Source organism: Crocodylus porosus, unplaced genomic scaffold, assembly GCF_001723895.1.
Source record: "Crocodylus porosus isolate Cpor-Errol unplaced genomic scaffold, CroPor_comp1, whole genome shotgun sequence".
NCBI classification, from domain to species: Eukaryota; Metazoa; Chordata; order Crocodylia; family Crocodylidae; genus Crocodylus; species Crocodylus porosus.
In genome coordinates, this window is record NW_017728906.1 from 191,935,532 (window position 1) to 191,955,672 (window position 20,141).

A 20,141-nucleotide genomic window follows, 5' to 3' on the forward strand; every position below is an offset into this window, starting at 1 on the left:
TAGGAATTCAGTGGTTTGTGGAAGCCGTGAAGAAAGGGCATTGAGTTAAGGGCATTGAGATAGACGCTGTGTTTTTGCTCCTGTAAACCTCTTCTGGGTAAGCCCCTGGGTGAGGATCCTGGAAGCTGTGTTTGTCTTTTTGGCAGCATAGCTATGGAACGTGCCCTCTAATATGGAGTGAACCAAAGGTACAGCCAGTTCACACTCAGCAGTGAAGGGAGAGTTCATTGGTTGGCAGTGACTCTTCATATCGAGGGATTGCTTCGCGGTGCCCAGCCGGACAAGAGCACCTTTCCACTAAGCAGTGTACAAATATTGCAACCGTTTCTCTGACCAGTGATTTAACCTGCTCTTTTCTGCACTCTAGATCTGCGGGTGGAGGGGAGTATGTGGAAAGTACCGTGTTTTCATTCTTGAACTATTTACTCTGCCTCAGCAAGTCTGATGCGTTAGTTAAAAGCTAGGCAAGATGCACAAAGATGAAGACCAAACAGCGAAGTGGAAAAGGAGATGTGGTCACACTAATGTGAGTCTGTTAGCCTGACTGTGTGCACAGCATGCATGTACGGAGAATATACTGATTTACTGTGACTTTTAAGTATTTGTTTTTCTGCGTGGCTTCCAACCGTAGAATTCTTCTGCTGGGTATTTTTGGGCTCCTCTGCTAGTTTTAGCTTGATATAGGACCAGCGTCTATGGCTTTCAAACGTGTACAGTTTGGCAGACTTTGAGCTCTATTTATGATGTGATTCAAGTAATTTTCCAAGTGGAGACAGAAGACATCTGACATTGTTAGCCGGTAAGATTGTGTTAAAGGTTGTGACATCTGTCTTGTGCAGCAGTTCTGGAAATATTGAGTCACAACTGCATATCAGGCACACCCTTGTCTTTGGCACTTTAGCTTCTCTACTCCTATTTCCCTTGTTACTTGGCCAGAGTCTGTAAATCTGTCTTGGAGATAGATTGCTGCTTTAAGTTGGCTCCAACACTTTATCCTCAGCTCTCCTTTTTTTGGAGAACTATGGGTGTATTTGTTTCTGAATATTGTCAGAGACTATTATTCGTGAACTTATTCACAGTGTCCATGTGAAGCTGTATAGGAGGTGGCAGTTTAACTCACTGTATATTGTATTTGTGTAAGTATCAATCAATAAACTTTCTAAGCATCTTCCCACATTGTAGCAGGCAGGCCACCTCAGCACCAAATTGTCTTGGTAAATCAGAAATACATTCCCTGGCCTACTGGCCTTTATAAAAATCCTGTGTTTCTCAGCGTGTAGCCTTCTGCAATGTTTCGGAAAATATGCCCCTCCCCTAAGAGATTTGCACCAGCTGGTAAGCAAGCCAGATGAGCAGTTCTGCTCAGCTGCAGTCTAATTAAAGTTATGCACTTTATTGAATTTTTGTATTTCAGGTCCTATATGGATAGCACTTTGGTCTATTCCAGTTCAGCATAACAAAAATAATACAGAATCTGTTGCAGCTATTCAGAATCATTCTTCCATCTCTGTAGAAGGAATTAAAGCCCTGGTAAATAATCCTAATACACTTTCCAGAACAGAAGTGGGGGAATGATTTAATCATAATTGAATATATATAATTTAAAACTTCATGCAAGAAAAATGATTGTAGCTTGGGGTGCTGTGCTGTATCTTTGTTGCTAAATAGAGGATGAATTGTTAGTTCTTGCACAACTTCTCTTCATCCATGTAGGATTAGATTTCAGTTATGTTTTTTAAATGATAGTCACTATTTATGTATAAATGAATGCAGCGTGTTCCTGCTTGCCTATCTTTCTTGAACTGGAGGGGGGAGGGAGCATTTTAGAGAATCTTCCGATGTACTTCCAAACCTGGTTAAGTAAAAATGCCTTAAAAAAAGTTATACTTCATGAAGAGATTTAAAAAAAAAAATGTCCTCAAACCCATTAAGGCCACAGGCATCCCTTGTGTCAATGTTCACTTCAATTTCAGGGATGAATTTGGCACATCATATTAATCAAGTACAAATCTTACGGTAATAAGAGATGCATTAAGAACATCTGGAACTTTAAACATGGTTATATTTTTATGATAGTTGTGATTTACCATCAAATTGCATTTAAAATCCTGTTTTTTAGAGGAGACAGAGGAAGGGCATATGGGTGATATTAAAAATAATATTCCATATCACTTTGAGACTATATTTTGTTGCTCTTAGTAGAGCTTATCAATGTACATAAACCAAAAAGGTCACATTTTTTAAATGTTACCATAAATCAGATTATAGTATGTCAACCTTTTTTCCCTCACTTCTGGGCAACAATGCATCAGAGTAAGTGTTGCAGAGAAATTAACTTTGTCTTCTGAAGCCTCTTTACTGTGAATGGACTACAACTCATCTTGTTATCTTGGACTCTCAAATGAACAGTGTCTCTCAATATATTTTTGGACCAGATTCTATTAGAAATAAGTATGCTTATGGTTTTGTAGGTTTAGTATAGTATTTTTTTCTATGGCGTTGACATTTTTATCCGGGATTTAGTATGCATCACTACTACTAGTCCATGTTCAGCCTGCCTCTTACTGAAGATGCAACCTTTTGTCTGCAGCAAGTGACATCTGGCACTCCAGAATATATTTAAAAGAAGGAAGGCTGTGGAGATCAAAATGTAGATTTTGTGCCCTTTTCAAGAAACAGTTGGAAACTCACCTCCTACTGGTCTGCTGTCTAATGTTCAGTGCCATCTCACAAGGGACAAAGAAACATGAGATTTAGCTACCATGAAGAAAAAACTGGTGCTGTGTCCTGAGTATGGTAGAGACTTTCTGTGCTTTTTCCAACCCCTGTCTGGGAGGAAGAAGTAAATAAGGATGCCCATTATTGAGCTGTATTCTAGAAGCACTACCCGGCAATGCTTCCATATAAAGAATTTATGTTGTCATAGTGGGTCTTGTGCTTTATTAGTGATGTATTCTTCATACTCAAAGAGATAATCAGAAGGTTGTAATTTAGTCCTCCTGAGACTGAGACCATCCAAGGCAGAAAGATTATTCCATCTGCTTTATTTCATCTTGTGAATCGAAACAAATCACCCACACATGTGAGCAAGCTGTAGGTGCTTGTATTGCTGTACAGGTACAGTAGACGAGATGGCATAGTTCAGCAGGTGTAGGACTGAACCCACCCAAGTTGTGATTCCAGGTGTGCCAAAGACTCCACTGTGTAGGGGTATGGGAGTTGGGAATGTCACTTAAACTGCAGTTTTCAGAACCTTTCATGGATATAAATAGCCACTCAGGTGCTCAACAGGGAAGTCTTGGGAGATTCTGTGCCTACTGCACAATCTGGTAGAAAATTTCAGTGGAGAGGATTTGGAGATTGGTATACGTACCCCGTAATATTTCCAGATCATTGAAAGAGCTGCTCCAGAAACTTGACACTTACACAAGTAAGATAAAGATACAGATGAAAGGATTGGAGCAGTACCCCCTGCAGCCTAAGGGCATCTATACATGGGCTCTTCAGTGGAGGGGGGGGAGGGAGGCGGCACTTTAATTACACCAGCTCTAAGAGTGTCACGTGTATTCAGTGTCATGTGTATTCAGCATCCCAGAGTTCAAAATGGCAGCGGGGGCACTTTAAAACTTGTTCAACGAGCTTTAATTAAAGTGCTCATGCCGCCATTTTGAAACACAGGGACGCTGAATACACATGATGTGGAGGCTGCTGGAGTGCACTAATTAGCATTCTCCAGCAGACTCGCAGTAGACTCGATTAATAGAATCTGCTCGGATGCATACTAATTAGCATGCATCAGAGCAGAGGTCAGTTTAATGTACAGGTGCCCTAAGAGGTTAAAGTCACTTAACCTCTTTGGTACCATGGGAAGACTTAGAATACCGTGGCAGATTTGCTGAGAACTCACTGTTTTAATATGTTGTGTTTCTAGCAAAATAGGGCTCTGATTATGATTTGATGCTTGGGCCCTACTGTAATACCTAGATGACCCTTATGACCCTAGCTGACTTCCTGCCCTTGGGGCAGGGGCTGGACTTGATGATCTTCAAGGTCCCTTCCAGCCCTAATGTCTATGGATCTATGAATACAAATAAATGAATCCAGGGTTGTCCTGGGTGGCCCCCAGGACAGACCCAGGCCCCTAGGGGCCCCATAAGCTGGAACAAGACAGAGCAAAGGGGAAAGTGGCAGCAGTGGTGGAGTGGGCACACCATGATAGGGTGAGAGGCTGCACCATACTGCCAAATTCCCAGCCCCTCTAGGAGCGGGATCCAGCCCAAGGGCCCATGGGCTGTATTTTTAGCATCCTTCAACTAATCCCATTAGTGGTGGGCTGGAACTCTGAGCAGAGGTGCTGCAAAACAGTGGGCTTGCTAAGAGAATGTGCTATATGGAGACAAAGTGTGTATTAGGCTGTCTATCACTGAAACTCACTTTCATCCTGTCCTGTCCCATTTCTGCCCCCCCCATGCAAAGGATGTTCAGCTTCCCAGCTCTTGGCAGACATGGGAAGAAAGGTAAGTACAAGTTGTTCTTGTTGAGTAAATTCATAGGCCTAGCTTACCTGTGCTAGGTAGCCTCCTGCCACAAAACCAAAGGATGTTCTATTGTGATGTTCCTGCATTTGTTTGATACTCCTTGCTATACTTTCAGCTTAGGGGGTCCCTGCCCAAGGGTATGGATCTCCCAGGAGAGTTTGATACTCCTTTGAAGGGAGTATTTGATTAATATGAGTGTCTGATTTCTAGCTGAGTTTTCCTCTTACTCAGCTTTCTTATTCTTCTATGCACTGATCTCTTCTGGCATGAGCAGTAGTTGAGGATCTGTCATGTCAGTTAGCATGCAGTATGTTGGCCTTATGAGTGTCTCTCTTCCACTTGTTGGTGTGGAGACATCAGGAGCTGTGACTTTAGCATTTTTCTGAGGTTACTGATCCAAAGGGCACTGAAGTGAGTAGTTCCTGCTACCTGAGACTTCCTTGTACAAATGTGCAGGATTAGGGGAGGAGAAGTATCTTTTGTGTCTGTTTATGTGTCCATGCATTAACTACACACAATTTGCTTCTTGAGCTTTAGCTCCTGTATCTTGTGTCCAGTCATGTGTGCGTGTAGTACAGTTGTTATCCAACAGAATGAAGGAGGGCTCCTTCTTCTCCATCTGCCTGCCACTGAGAGATAAGATGAGAGATTTCCTCAGTGCTGTGATGGCTCACATAGGAAGGAAACAAGAGTGAGACCTAACTTCTGTATTTATCCTCAAAATTCTTTGAAAGAATATGACACTGCCCTTGTGCTGAACTTTCTGATTTGTATATTTCTTGAATAATCCTTTCTAATTGAAGCAGGGGAAGAAAGATTGGACTTGAGTCTGTGATTAAACCCAGTTTGGGCTACACATTTCTAGTATTGCTTCCTTTTCCTGATCAGTCTTGCATGTCCAGAATCAGAAATCAGGCTCCCCAAATCAAAAGATTGGCTTGAAAAACATTATCCTTCTATTTTAAAAAAGACCAGTGATACATTTTCAGTTCTTTATTGTTTTGCTTGGTTGCCTTCAATTTGCTGAGCTTGTAGGACAGAAACATTTTGAGCTTCCCCCCATACCCTGCATAATTACTAAGGCTAAAAAAGGTAAGTGCAAATACATAAATTAAAAAGATCATATTATCATGACATTGCTTGAATCCAGAAATTTGATATGAAAAATCAAATATTTTAAGGCCCATGATAAAAATGCAGAGCTACCATCTGTGAAAGAGATGTTATGCTCTCACTGGCTAGGGACAGACTTTGAAAAAGCCTGTGCCTGAATTGATTCAATCTTTGCTGGTTGGTCTAATGTGGCTAGGCTGAATCAGTTTGGAAAGTACACAGACATTCTTTCTGGAGTGAAAAAATTCAGGCATATGCATGCAGGGGCTCAGGCTACAAGCCAGGGGGCGCTAAAGCAGCCTTCCCTTCCCTTCTACGGTGCTGAGTGTAGCTGGGTGGACACTCTGATTAGGGAGGGGTTCTCCACATTTGCCTTGGTGCTTCTGACCCATGAGGGAGCCAGCAGGAAGTTGATAACGTAGCGTTTATCACATCATCAAGAAAACAAAAGCCTCTCTCATTAGTTGAAGCTTTTAAACAACTTTTTCCAAGGAAGAAATGGAGGGATATTACCAGTTACCTGTTGATTAGCTCCAAAAAGCCCTAAGCGGACACTGTCCTGTCTGCCATTGTCTTGTCTGCCTTACACAGATACCTTTCAGCATTAACTAGCATACCACATGCTGGCTACGGTCCATGTTGTGGGAGAGGGGAGGGGGGAATCCTTGCTTGATCAGGGAGTGGTGGAGGGTGGGCAGGGGAAGCCAGACAGACACTGCTATGCCTGCAGTCTCTGCCAAAGCTCCAGCCAGGGAGAGGGGCAGGGCCAGCCCTGCTATGGATCAAAGAACCACTCCGAGGGCTGCAAAGCATCTGGGATGCTGAGGGACTCTGGTTTAACTTAAACCAGAAAGGGGTCTGGGACAGACATTGCATAAACCGGTTTGACCAAATCAATTAAGTCTGCTACTACATTCAACCAGGTTTATTTCATTCCGGTTTCAGCCATTTTCAAACTGGCTTATGTGCACTGAACATCTGTTCTGTTATGGGTTTAAACCAATTTCTGATCACTTAAACCAGTTTACGTGTAATGTCTGTCTCTAGCCACTGAGACAATGAACTGCTAATCTGATTCTTACACATGGGGGTAACATTGGATTGATGTTGTAGCCATGATGGTCCAGAAATACATGAGGGGCAAGGATATTAGTTGGGTTATATCTTTTATTGGACCAATTATATGGTTGGGAAGAGATTTTAGATAAACTTTTGAGTACAAAGTACTCTTCAAATAGCCTGAAAGCATGTCTGAAATCTCTTCCCAACCATGCAGTCAGTCCAGTAAAAGATATCAGCCCCCAGAATATCCTTTTCTCTCCAGAATATCCTTCCCTCTCCAGGTCATTCTTGTTCTTATTTCTGAATGGGTAGATTTAGTGATTTTGGAGATTTTTCTCTTAACCAAGAAACAAGTTAATTCATTGGACACATTAGGTAATGGAATCTCTGGTTGTCATAATTTTCCCATAATGGCATTAAGAATCCTCCCACACACACTTTATAGACCCCCCTTCTCTCTCTGTTAATCTGTTCTTCTTTTGCACATTCGTAGCCAGTGATGATTCTTGTACAGGTACTCTCATGTCATTTGGAAACACTTGAGAGTTTTTTTGTTTTGTTTTTCCAGGAAACTTCTTGCTTAATTTGCTAGGCCTGAAGTAAGAAGATAGAGGCCTTACCTTGATCTATGGCCTAAGCCATAGTGCCTACCTAGCTAAGCCCACAGAGAGTACAGGGAGAACAAATTGTCACTTTCTGTGGCATGCTGTTTTATGGAGGGTAAAGAGATACATCATGAAAAGCCAGTAAAGTAAATTTAGTGCCTATACTCATGCTCGGTGGGGGTGTGGGGAGAGGCAGTTTAATTGGACCAGTTCCTAGACAGTTGCTCTAATTAAAACTGCTCACCATTATGTGTATTAAGGACCCCTTCCCCCCCCATTTCAAAATGGCTGTAGGGGCACTTTTACTACAGCTCATTTGATAAGTGATGAGATCTAGTTAAAGCACCCCCATGGCCATTTTGAAATTTAAGCGAGGTTTAATAAAGGTGAGAGTGAGGTGATGCGGGAGGACTCTTAATTAGACGGTGAATCCAACATGTTCTAGTTAGAACACAAATGAGCACATCTATTGGAAGCCTGTGTGTCTATTTGGGGTCAGAATGTGTAGAAATTGTTCCTTATCTTCCTTGCATATTGTTTTTCAAACATCCACATATGAGATCTTGAAAGTTGATTTAAAGTTCTTTGGGGAGAAAAACATAAACCTATTCTGGTATTTCTCTCCTGAGGTCATTCTGCTGTCTCCCTAAAGTATAAATGCCACATGAGAGGAATACTGAAGAGTCTAGAGTAGTGTAATAGATTTGGTAGAGGGGTGTGAAGATAGTCAGGTTTGTCATGAAATTTTGCAGTAAAAGTCAACTATTTCTCTAAAAGATCATTGTGGAGCTGTCCCTCTTTCTCTCCCTCTCTGTCTCCCTCTGTGTGAGAGAGAAAGTGAATTCTGCTGGCTGAAGGCTATGTGCCCACACAATTTACATTCCCTATATTGTCAGTATTGGAGCTGGTTGAAATGGTCTTTGTTTTATGTTTATTAAAAGGGGTTGTTAATTTTACAGCTTCAGCAAACAAATCTCATTTTCCTGTCAGGATATTTCAGGTTTAAAATATTTTTATTTAAATTTGAAAGACTTCAAAATTTTTAAAGAAATGACAAGTTATTAAAAAAAACCAAAACTGTGAAATCTTTTAGCTTTCATTTGTTTATTTTTTAATTGGCTTTAGTCGGCACGTCTCCCACTTCTCCTGCTTCAAAAATTCTTAAGGTTTTCAGAATACCAAATCCTCTGCAGAGAACTTTAAGGGAACTTTTGGAAGCTGCTGATTGCATATGTCCATATATTATGCCTATCTTATACATGGGGTAACAAGTATGTCACAGTATGGAGGACTGGTGCTAAACGGCAGATCTACATGAGACGTTTATAGATTCATAGACATTAGGGGCTGGAAGGGACCTTGCAAGATCATTAAGTCCAGCCCTCCTGCCATAGGCAGGAAGTCTGCTGGGGTCAAATGACCCCCGCAAGATAAACATTCAAACACCATTTGAATGAGTCCAGAGTAGGTGCTTGCACCACCTCTGAGGGGAGTCTGTTCCAGACCCTGGACACTCAGACCGTAAAGAAGTTTTTCCTTATGTCTAGTCTAAATTAGGCTTCCAGAAGTTTGTGGCTGTTAAACCTTGTTATCCTGTGGGGGGCCCTGGTGAACCACTGTTCTCCCAGATCCTGGTGCACTCCCCTTATGTACTTATAGGCTGTCACCAAGTCCCACCCTAAGCCTTCTCTTCTCCAGGCTGAAGAGTCCCATGTTCCTCAGTCTCTCCTCATAAGGCTTGTTCTCTTGGCTTTTGATCATGCAGGTGGCTCTCCTCTGGACACTCTCCAGCTTATCCATGTCCCTCCTGAAGTGGGGGGGCCCAAAACTGGACACAGTACTCCAGCTGCGGCCTCACTAAGGCCGAGTAGAGTGGGAGGATGACATTCCTGGTTTTGATTCAGATGCATCGGTGGATGCATGCCAGAGTTTGCTTTGCTTTGCGGGCCATGGCACCGCATTGGTGGCTCATGTTCATCTTGTGGTCAGACAAGACCCCCAAGTCTCTTTCAGTCATGGTGCTAGTGAGTATGATGCTATAGTATGATGCTGGTTTTTCTTTCCAAGGTGGAGCACCTTGCACAGTTTACTGCACAGTTGACTAATTAACTGCTCAGTAAACATTTCAGCATCTATATATGCACCCCTGTTAGGGTGCACAAAACTAACAAAGTCCACAGCAGAGTAGTACTTGTAAAATACAAGTACTACCCTGCTGTGGAGTTTTTGGGTGCAGACAGAAGTGACAGTTAGCAAGGAAACAGTTTATAGCTGGGACCAAACACAAGTGCACAGCTGCAGACCACTTCAAAACTAGCCGATCATGTGAAAATCTGACTCCTCATTGCATCAGGGGTCAGATGAAGATGTTTCAACACAGAGCTTTTTCTGTAATATCTGTCTGCATTGCCTGACAGCCTTGAGCTTTTTTCAGAGTGGGAGGGGGGAAAGGGAGTGGAGGGAGTTCTGTCTGGGAGTTTTTCAGTACCTGCTGGAGGGTGGAGTGGGTGTATTGGAGCCTCCCTTAGCAGGAGAGAGGAGGGGCCATTGCTAGGGAAAACCAGCTGCAGGCTGTAGACAGCAGCTAGATTCCCCTCCCCCTGGAATCAACAGTGAACTTCTGTTTGTTCCAGGGGATCATTGTAACTCAGAACACATCCTACAAAATGTTCCCAGTTACAGTGGGGAGCTGCACTTCTGTCTGCACTCTTTTTGTGCACAGCAGTGGACGCGTAGATGCTGCCCTGGCTGGCTGTGGCACAGGGTACTTCAGTATGGGTCCATCTGGCAGGCAGCCCCCTCACTGAAGTACCCTTGTGCATCAGCCAGCTTCTCCATGGCACATGGAGTCTGGTCAGAGTAGCCAGAGTTCCCTGCCAGCCCAGGGTGCTCTGACTCGGTTCCACATGCTGTGCATGAATAAACCCCGGAGTTTATTTGTGTACATTAATTGCATGTCTAGATGCACTAAAGAGTGTTATATTACCATATTTACTTGTATACCATATGTACCATTTCCCCTAAAGGCAACACTCCTATATTCATGTAGATGTCTTAAGCAGAGAAGGTGAATTTTTATCTGCCCAGGCTAGAAGTATCTGCTTTCATTCCCACCCTACCAGGAGGCAACAGCAGCATTTCTATTCAGGCAGCTGAGGGAGTTGACTTAATGGCTCATTGTTCTTCATTTCACAGGGGTTAATGACAGTCTCTCATTTTCTAATGATCATGATATTCCGCTAATCAAGTTAACTTTTCTTAGGGCAATTTTCCAGTCTGCTAGCAGCTCCTGGTTTCTTATCTCCTCTTTCATAGCTCTGGAGAGTCATTTCCTTTTCAAAATCATAAAACCACCCATGGAGACCAGTCTTCAGCCGCAGCTAGAGTTTCTGCTTTTACATGAGCAGAAAAGGGAGAGTGAGTCAGCTTGAGGTTCTGCTCTGTCCCAGATCTGTGCAGCTATGACTCTAGAAAATCTTGTTTCCTTCATTCTGCCTTCCCAAACCAAAGCATGGGTCTTATTTGGGGGCATGTGCAAAAATACATTGTTGGCCAGGTTGGTGCAGGAGGTCTTCTGCTTTCCATTAGTAAATGGTTCTACTTACTAAACAGAATGGTGGTGGGGTTTTTTCAGATAGACAGTAGGCATAGTTAATATGTTTTCTAAGGCTTGGCTTTCTTGCTTTGAAAACTCACTGGGAGGTCATGCATGGTCTGGTCTAATGGTTGGGCTACTTGAGAAGGGCAGAGACCAGATCACAGGATGAGTCAAGGGCCCAGAATCAGAGACCAAGGGAATTCAAGAGCAGAATCCAAATCACAAGTCAAGTCTAGGTTCAAGGGTCAGAAGCCAGATGAGCTGGGAGACGGAGCCAAAGTCAGGTTACACCAGCATCCAGAACCAAGTCAGGGTATGCCAAGCTACTGAGCCCAAGTCAGAGTATACCGGGAGTCAGAAACACAGTGAGGGTCAGAGATCAGGTCATCACATCCAAAGGGACTATCCAAAAAAGCTGAAGTCCAGGAACAGCTGAGCCGGGTCAGGCGTCAGAGAGCCCTGAATACAGGATCAGATAGGTTTATCACAGCAGACCTTCAGAGAAATATTGACTAGCCTACAGCCTGCTGCCCCAGGTGGAACTAAATGGGGAGGCCACTGGCCCCAGCATCCCATCAGGAGGCTCAGAAAATGGCCAGCTGGTTCATTACCTGGGGTAAGGCTACCAGGCAGGTGCAGCTAGTTTAGCAATTAGCCCGGGTTGGACTGCCTGTTAAGGCCCCTGATGTTTACTGTTAGCTGTAGTAATAAATCTATCTTCCTTGACATCATATTTTCCTACTCACAGATGGAAATGGAGGCAATAATATTCTTCATATATTTTTATAAAGCCCAAGGTATAATTATTTACGTTATGATGTGGTTTAAATCTTTCAGTCTGGATTGTACTGGACTCTACAAACATAGGTGCTGTGACTTGTCTTATCACTTTTGATATCTTAATATTTCACATACATTATTAGATTTTTTGGGGGTTGCTTTTTTCCCATTTGGTGCCCCAGTTTACCATAGTAAGGTGATATCTTTATTTTACCAATTGGTAGTGGCAGCTTGAAGTTGTCCAAGTTCAGGTGGCAGAGTTGAGAGATGAGTTCTGGTCTCCCCCTGTGTGACAGTATTATTTCTGATTAGGGTTGGCTATTTGACATGTGCAATAAAGTTTGGTCAATAGACCAGTCAAATAAATATTAGTCAAAATTGTAAAAAAATGCTAGTAGGTCCAAATAATGCACAGAAAACCAAAAACTTTCCACTAAGAAATCTATCAAAAAACAATTTAAAAAAATCATATTTCTGTCTAGAAACCTAGTTTAAAAAAGTAGGTTTTTGTAAAATTGCTATAATATTTGACTGGTCAAAAAATATGTAGTCAACTGACTGGTCAACTGACAATATTTGAACAGTCAGTTGACCAATTTGACAGCTCTATTTCTGTTTCACCACAAGATAATCTTTCTTCGCTGTACGTCACTCAAGATACAAAATATGGAGTGATGAAGTGATTTTGGAAGGACTGTATTTCTGTCTGCAAATCCATTGAATCCTGAGTGAACATTCTTCCTGTGAGTTCCTCTTATTTAGAATTAGATTATCTGTACGTAATGGTAATTTTAGGAAAGGTAGTTAGTAGATCCTCCTGTCATTTTTCTTTGTAATTTTTTTCAAAAGCCTTTTGCTTTTTCGGCACAAATCCAGGCATTGCAAAGTCCAGCAATGTTATTATGATTTATTTTTTAAATTATCATAAATAATGCATTTTGCATTAATGACTGATTTGCTGAAAATTTGTAAGCGGTGTTGGAAGGAGGGACCACACCGCTTATCAGGGAAGTACTTTCATCTCTTGACGCTAGACATGCTCTTTTTGGTCTGCGATATGGCACCATGAATCTTGCCTGCCTTCTGCACTTGAAAAGAGGTGCTGGGTGCCCTTACTTGATCCTAGCCTTAGAGTAGTTGTTGAGGCAGGCTTATGTAGGTGGTAAGTTTGAATGCTCGCAAGCTGAAGAGGGACTAGAAGGTGGGTTCCCCACATCCTGGGCAAATGTTCCAGTTACGAGATTATTTTTTATCAAATGGGCAGCTCCTGCTCGCCATTGGTTTTTTGAATGGAAGTGCCCAAATCTGCTGGATTTAAATGCATTGGTGTGGGCTGTGGCTGTGGTGAGCTCTGAACATACCGATGGGGTTGGTTCCCTCAGGGGATTTAGGTGTGGAGATGGTTAGTTTATGAATACTGGACAGGCCTAGGCATACGGCTTTGAGGTGTTTGGCTTATCCGCAATGGTAACCATTTTGGATGGGTATGATTGGGAGACTTTTTTAGACATCCAAACCCTTTTTTGGCATCTTGCTGTTAGACTTTTAATGACACAGTTGCTGATTGTAAAATGGATAATAACATTTCCCTACCCCAAAGGGCTGTTTGGAGGCTAAATACATTAAAGACTGTGAGGCACTCAAATTACATGATAAGGTATAAGGATCTATTATAGTATGGATATGAGCCACCTCCCACTGGAGCCAGTTCTGGCTTGGTTTTTATGTGGCCGTCATGAACTTATTCTTCAAGCACTTCCCAGAAGTGCACTGGTAATGTACATAATTACTATTTTTAACATGTGGCTTGTTCTCTTTTTTTCCCTCCCCAAGGATAATTTGTACAGGTTTTTATTACTTCCTGTGGGAGTTTTTGCCTTACAGATACCAAAATGAAGTTAACTGTATGCTCCTTACTTTGATTTGTTATAGGAATGTGAGTAGCGTAATGGCGCACTGGGGTCCTTAAGTGCCACTTCAGTTTCATAGTCTTAACTTAAACAGCTGAGGGAAAGTTTAAAAATTGAACACGAGAAACTTGTTAGTTAGGAAGAATTTGTGCTGAACTATGAGCAAAGGTAAGAATAAATTGGTATTTTTCAAGTTGTTTCTTTGTTTGTTTTAGCTTGCTAAAGCTCGCAATATTAATCGTGTGATTCACTAGAGTTTCCTCGGTACCAGCAGAAACTAGAGTGGAAAATCAATTTGTAAAATCAAAATTAAGTACCATAATTAAGCCTGTCTCCATCCCAAGGTTTATCCAAATGAAAGTAAAGAAAGAATTGTCTAAGTTTAAAACTTTTCTTGTTCGCTTACAGTATTGTGTTGCATAGCACCTGGTTACATTTTAAGTGTTTGTATAGACATAAGGATGAATTTTGTATTTTGGCACTGAGTTGCAGAGGAGGATTTGTAGAGGGAAGTAATTGGCCAGGAGAGAATGGTTAATGAAGTGGAGATCCAAGGAAAGGGGAAGGGAAGAAAGTGGGCCTCTTCCTTCTTTACTGTAAATTGTTTAATCTTCCCTCCTTTTCAGTTTCTTAGCCTAATGTCTCTCTTTTTCCAATTTGCTTTTCCTTCTGTGTATGTCTCTTTCCCCTCCTCCCCTCTCCCTCCGTTTCTTTGTTAGAAAATGTGATTGTGAGTCATAATTCCTGGGTTCTGTTCTTGACTGCAGCCGACTGACTAGCATGCTCTATGATGAATCATTTAACTCTTAAACTTAGTTTTCCCTTCTATACAACACAGGCCATAGTGACTGAAAAACTGCAAACCTCCAGAGAAGGGCCATATTGCCTAACAACTGTCCTCTCTGCTGTGGACGACCACTTTAATGATCTTTTCTGCTAAGGAGTGCTTCATTGAGACATGACATCACTCCACACATATACCCTCTGAAACACATGTGCTGGAGCTACCGTATTGTGGCACTGAGTGCATGCCAATAATTTGCTGTTTCAGATATGCTTCCACACCTGTGCCCAGTGCTGGGCTCAAGTGGCTACAAGACCTCCATTTTGGGGTGTAGAGTGGGCATGCCATAGCTGATTTTTGGGCTCCCTACCAGAGCCTTTTGGCACAGACATGAACAAAGTTACTGCATTTAATTCTACTTGTTGCACTGAGAGAAGGGGAGCCTTTCCATCTCTTCAGACCCTAAATGCCTAACTTGTCCCAATGTGCCTATCTATTCCTATAAAAATTGCCTTGTTGTAGGGTTAAGTTATAGTTTTGAAGCTCTCTTCCTTTTTGTAGGATATGTATAGTGTTTACAATAGTATATCTACTCAAAAATAGGTGACAGAAAGGAAGATGCTATTTTGTACACTGCATGCTTGGTATAGAGATGACATCTGTCTTCACCATAGAGGGGATGATGCCTCCACTCATGCATTGAAAGAAGTCATCCTTTAACAAGTAGAGATTAATGCCCTGGCTAAAGTTAGGCAGAGCTACTTTCTATATGCTGTTTAAATAAAAAAGCAGTATTAAAAAATGAAAAGGGGGCTGTTAGTCAAAATGCTGATCTATAGTGTACAAACAAAGGGGCAGGCGTTTTGAAATAAGTCTGCTTCAACACTTTAAGCCCCACTTGCCATTGATTTCAGTGCTATGGAGCTGTGTCATAAGAATAATAGGATTTATCAGAGGTGGCTATCAGCCACTTCATTTTATGTTTGTGCACCAACAGGTCTGTCTGTGAAGAGACAGACTTGGCTGGTATAAACCTGAGAACAGTGTTTAATATGTTATAGATGTGAACATTTGATTGAAACCACCCCCTCACTCCCAGCAAGGAGCCCCTTTGTAAAATGTGCTCTTAGCTGATTATCTCTCCTCTGCTGTTGTATTGTTGTTCAGTCACATGGATCCCTCTGTCCTTGCAACATAACGTTTCACTGAGCAAGCTGTAGTTCTTGTTGCTCCTGTGAGCAGCCGGCTCAAACCTTTGGTTTTACTCTATTTTCTTAATGAATAAACAGCTCAGCAGAGGCATTAATGTTACTAAAATAATGAATGAAAATAGGTTTTGTCATTTACTTTGTTTTCCCTCTAACTGGCTACTCAGCGGCTGAACACACATAAAAACCATCCTCTGTGTGTTGGGGGAAATGGCCACTATTTCTAATCTCTGGAAAGTGACTTGAAAGCCTGTGTTCTCCACTGGATGGTAGTGGAACAGTTTCAAAGCACGCCTCTAAAAGCTTGGGGATGGCAGAGAGGGTTGTTCAATTTTGTGTACATATAGGTTGTATAGCACCCCCCCCCCATTAAAATGTGCAGTGCAGTAAAAAGCTAGCACAGTAATGTTGCATTTTTCCCTTCTATTTTTCCATTCTGTCCTAGGTAGTAGCTACGCTTTTTAAATGTTAGGTCTTTTCCCCCTTCTTATATAACAAGAAAGATACTCTGGAAAATTCAATATTATTAACTTGGTGCAGGAAGGTTCGTATTGTAAGATCCCTTTCCGTGGTTCAGTTCATTTGTCCATGAAGGAGGTAAAGAATATGATGGCCATTGCAATTGGCTTTGCACCTAGGAGAACTGAGCACCCTTGTGAGACTTATTCCCTTAGAGCAACCACAGTTGGATCAGTCAGATGTTTTTCTCACTCCTCTTCCTCAGGCTTGCGATATTATGACTGGCAGAATTAATTACATGTCTTAATTAGAGGTGGTTGGGGAATATTTTTTTCCCTAGCAAAAAATGTCACTAAATATTTTTGTCAGATTTTTTCAGGTTTCATCAAAAAACATGGCACCCTCCCCAATCCTGTTTTTCACATTAGTCACTCAGTTTCCCATGGCGAGGGGAGAGACTTTTCACCCATCTCCAATCTCACCAGAATGCAGCAGTTTTGTGCATTAAGGCCTGAATCTCGGACACCAGCGTGCAGCTGGAGTGACTTGGGTTGTTCCTGTGAGTTTGGATGAGGGAAGAAGAGGAATCCTTTCCTTCCCAAGCTCACGGGCCCTAAATTCTTGGAAGAGATGGGGCAGGATTTGTTGAGGAGTATCAAACGTGAAATCCTGCTGTACACCCCTGGAAATTTACAGCTTGAATACTGCTGCTGGGTGGGAGGAACATCTGGTTGTTACTCTGAAGTCTGGAGCCAAAAAGGAATGAGTTTCTGCTTGTTGCTTATCAGAGATGGTAACTGCAGAGCAGAGCGAAGGGTTAAATCTGAGATACCTGGCAAAAAAGACGGGGTGCTGTTGCATTGTAAAAACAAGCATTTTTAAGCACTTCAGCAGTCCTTTGTACAATACCCAGTGATTAAAGAAAGAGGTAAGGCAGAACTTGGAGAGGAAAATAAAAGGATGTCAGCTGCTTGTTTCAGAGCAAGCAATTCAGAAAGAAAATAAAGATCCTCTAGTGAGTGTTAAATCTCCTAAGGAAGCCATAAGTGGTATCAGCAAGTGAGCTGAATGGCTGTGATGTTTTTCACTTGTGGACTGGAAAATCCTGATTTAAACAAACAAAAAAAACTCATCTGTGCTTATACACAACTTGCAGCAAAGTGTAATCCAAGATCTATACAGCCATTTTTCTTTCATGTTTTAATTGCATTTGGGACCCCTAAATTACCTGTTCCTTCACTTAACGGGGACTATGCATTCCTGCTCTTTCAGCACCCCTTTCTTTACATGCAGTCCAGTGCATCTTATGGTTAAACTGCTGTCACTGCCATTGCATACTGGCAAACCGAAGAGAATCAAGGAGTTAAATTTCAGAACACAAGAAGCAGGAGGTGAGCTGTCTGCTACACTAGTTTACTGCAGCTTCCCTTCATACTGACACACATGTAGTTTGTGGTGACAGTGCTAAAGAACTGCAGACAGGCACTTAGCAGACTGGATGTGAGCTGGATGCAAAGATGCCTCACCCTGGACCTCCTGCTACCAGTATGTAAATACACCTGCAGCCTGGTCATACAGGGTTTTTTTCAGAAATGAGAGCACCTGACAAAGCAACAGCGTAGTAGTGAGACCTCTCCCATTATTAGATTCGTATCTGAGCTCTGGTGGAAGTTTATTCTGCTGCATATTCAGGCTGAAATCCTTCTCATCACTACAATGTTTGCCTCTATTTGGTATGCCAAGAAGCTGGGACGCAGGTTTGTGCATAACGCCAGGAAAGCAAAAGCAGAGAAGGTATGTTCGTAATGGGAATATAAGCAGTATCTTTGATGTAAGCTGCCTGCCTACATATTGTCGTGTATCTGATTACATTTCCTAATACCCTGCACCTGACCTATTGCTATTTATGATTTCATGCAGGCATTCTTGACTCTCGTTTCTTTGCTTGTCAGTCGTTGAAATGCTCAGGAGATAATCCTTTCAGAAGTCTTTATGGCCCTTTCATTTTGCAAAATAAACAGCTGTACATCTGGTATCTTGCGTGTTCAGGGAGCACTCTGTTGAACTTGTTGCTGTGCTGCATTATTTTTATGATTACTACATTAGGTGCTGAAACAACCACTGTGTTTTTGCTTTGTGTATATTTTATCTAGTATGGGACCAATCAGAACGTAATAATATGTTAAGTGTTATAATGGTTGGAGATTGTATTTCATAATACTTGTTGAAACTGTATTGCAGCGTGCATCCCTGTTCCTTCAAAGGGGAGCAGCTATACCAAAAAGAAATAGTCGGGAGTATCTGGCAGCTTTTCTTATTTTGTTTAACGTTAATCAAAAGGTCTATTTTTAAACAATGCACATGTTTAGCCAGCTGGGGGGGGGATTGTTTGTTTTTTGTTTTGGGGGTTTTTTTTGGCAAGTCTTCACAGATAAGTTTTATTTCTGTCATTGTGCCTCTACACACACAACTTAAAATGTGTTAGAATTACAGTGATGGGCATTGATGTAGCAACATAAATAACTGCTATTTGGAATTATGGATATGTCATGCATTTTATGTTAATGCAAGAGATAAGAACCATTTTCAAATGGGGCAATTCCATCTTTTTCATGAAACTGAATATTAGGTTGGGGAGGAAGCCTAGAGCATAAAGCTATAAAGTTTCCTTCATTACTCTGTGATGGCTCCCCTGGTTTCCTTTCTGTCTGTGATGTAGCAGAAGGATTCATAAAGAGGTTGCTTTATTATGTCTTTGGCATCTCATTGTGCTATGTAATATAATCGCCAACCTAGCATACAATTGCTCCTTCATCTGAATTCACTGGTAGCTGAAAATGCTCTTTACCTGAAGTAAGTGGTAAACAAGACTAAATTATTGTTTAATGGGTGGGAGAGGAAAAGATTGTTGCCTTTTCTGGCCAGGATTCTTAAGTGGTTGAAAAAGCACAGAGCAGTAGCTAGGAATGATTGCATTGAAGCAACCAAGCCCATGGAAAATGTATCCAAAGGTCAATGAAATTATCTTAATAGCGTGAATTTTTTTTCTTTCTTCCTTTAATCCCTGCTGACAGGAGTGCTTATAAAGTTCCCTAGTTATACGTGGGTTTATCAAACTTTTTTTGCTTTTCTTTTTTGTTTCCCTGGCCAGTCGCACTAAAGCAACCATCCATGGTACTGTACGACTCCCATGCTACATGTGCCTCACTTCAGTGGGATGGAGGAAAAAGGGAAGTAACTCCCTTGCACATAATTAATCCTGACCTACCTCCTCCCACAGGTCCTTTCCAGCAGCCTCCTCACAGAATGGAGGTGACGGACAAGTTCCCAAGAACCACTTGCAGAAGTTTAGAAGCTAGGCTACAATGCATCATGTAAAGTGTTTGCGTCCTCATGCATTCCCGTATAGGTTATTTTATTTTTTCATTTTATTAAACTATAAAAATGTAGAATTTAATGGAAAACTGAATCATTGCAACTGAATTCTATAACAGTTTAAAGGAACTTTAAAAAAAATATTTGTTATGCCTCTTAGTTCTTAAGTGTTTTACAGAACAACTTCCATATCAATCTTTTGTCTTAATTCCTGCTTAATCCTTAGAATTTTTATAAAGCAATTAAGAAACCTTCCAGTTCAGAAACAGCATTCATGCTGGAGAGCTGTGATTGAAAAATTTGGGGGGGGTGATGCTTGTCTGAGCTTTGTTCTGAATATGTTAAAAAGACACGAAGTGATGGAATGTCACGAGACCCAAAACACAGAAGTACAGATTTCACTTCAGCTTGTTCTTTTTTTTTAATTTTGCCACTGAAGAAAAATGGGCAGCACTTTTCCTTTAGACTCGGTTACATAGGTGGTAAGTGCGTCCACTGATTCAGCATGCTGCCCACGAATCACTGTGGTAAACCAGCAGTGACAGGAAATCCACGTTCTACGATGGCACTTGGGTTTTATTTTGAAGGGTCATCAATGATAGGAGACTGATCAAAGGTGACATCTTCAATATAGCAACTACAGGACATCTTCAATACAGCAACAAGTATTATGTGACTTAGAAACATAGCTATTAATAAGTAAACTTTA

General features: G+C 41.6%; 1 protein-coding gene across 3 annotated transcripts in view; it reads left to right on the plus strand.

The window, feature by feature from the left end:
- Nucleotides 1–20,141, plus strand: part of DLG2 (discs large MAGUK scaffold protein 2) — a 1,592,593-nt gene that overhangs the window by 788,445 nt on the left and 784,007 nt on the right. The window contains exon 1 of one of the 3 annotated variants that reach the window (XM_019530401.1): nt 17,513–17,851. The exons of the other annotated variants lie outside the window; for them this stretch is intronic. Coding sequence (XP_019385946.1) covers nt 17,774–17,851 — 78 coding nt within the window. The 5' untranslated portion in view covers nt 17,513–17,773. Of the gene's footprint in view, nt 1–17,512; nt 17,852–20,141 lie in introns of those variants that run through there. 3 annotated transcript variants of the gene reach the window in all.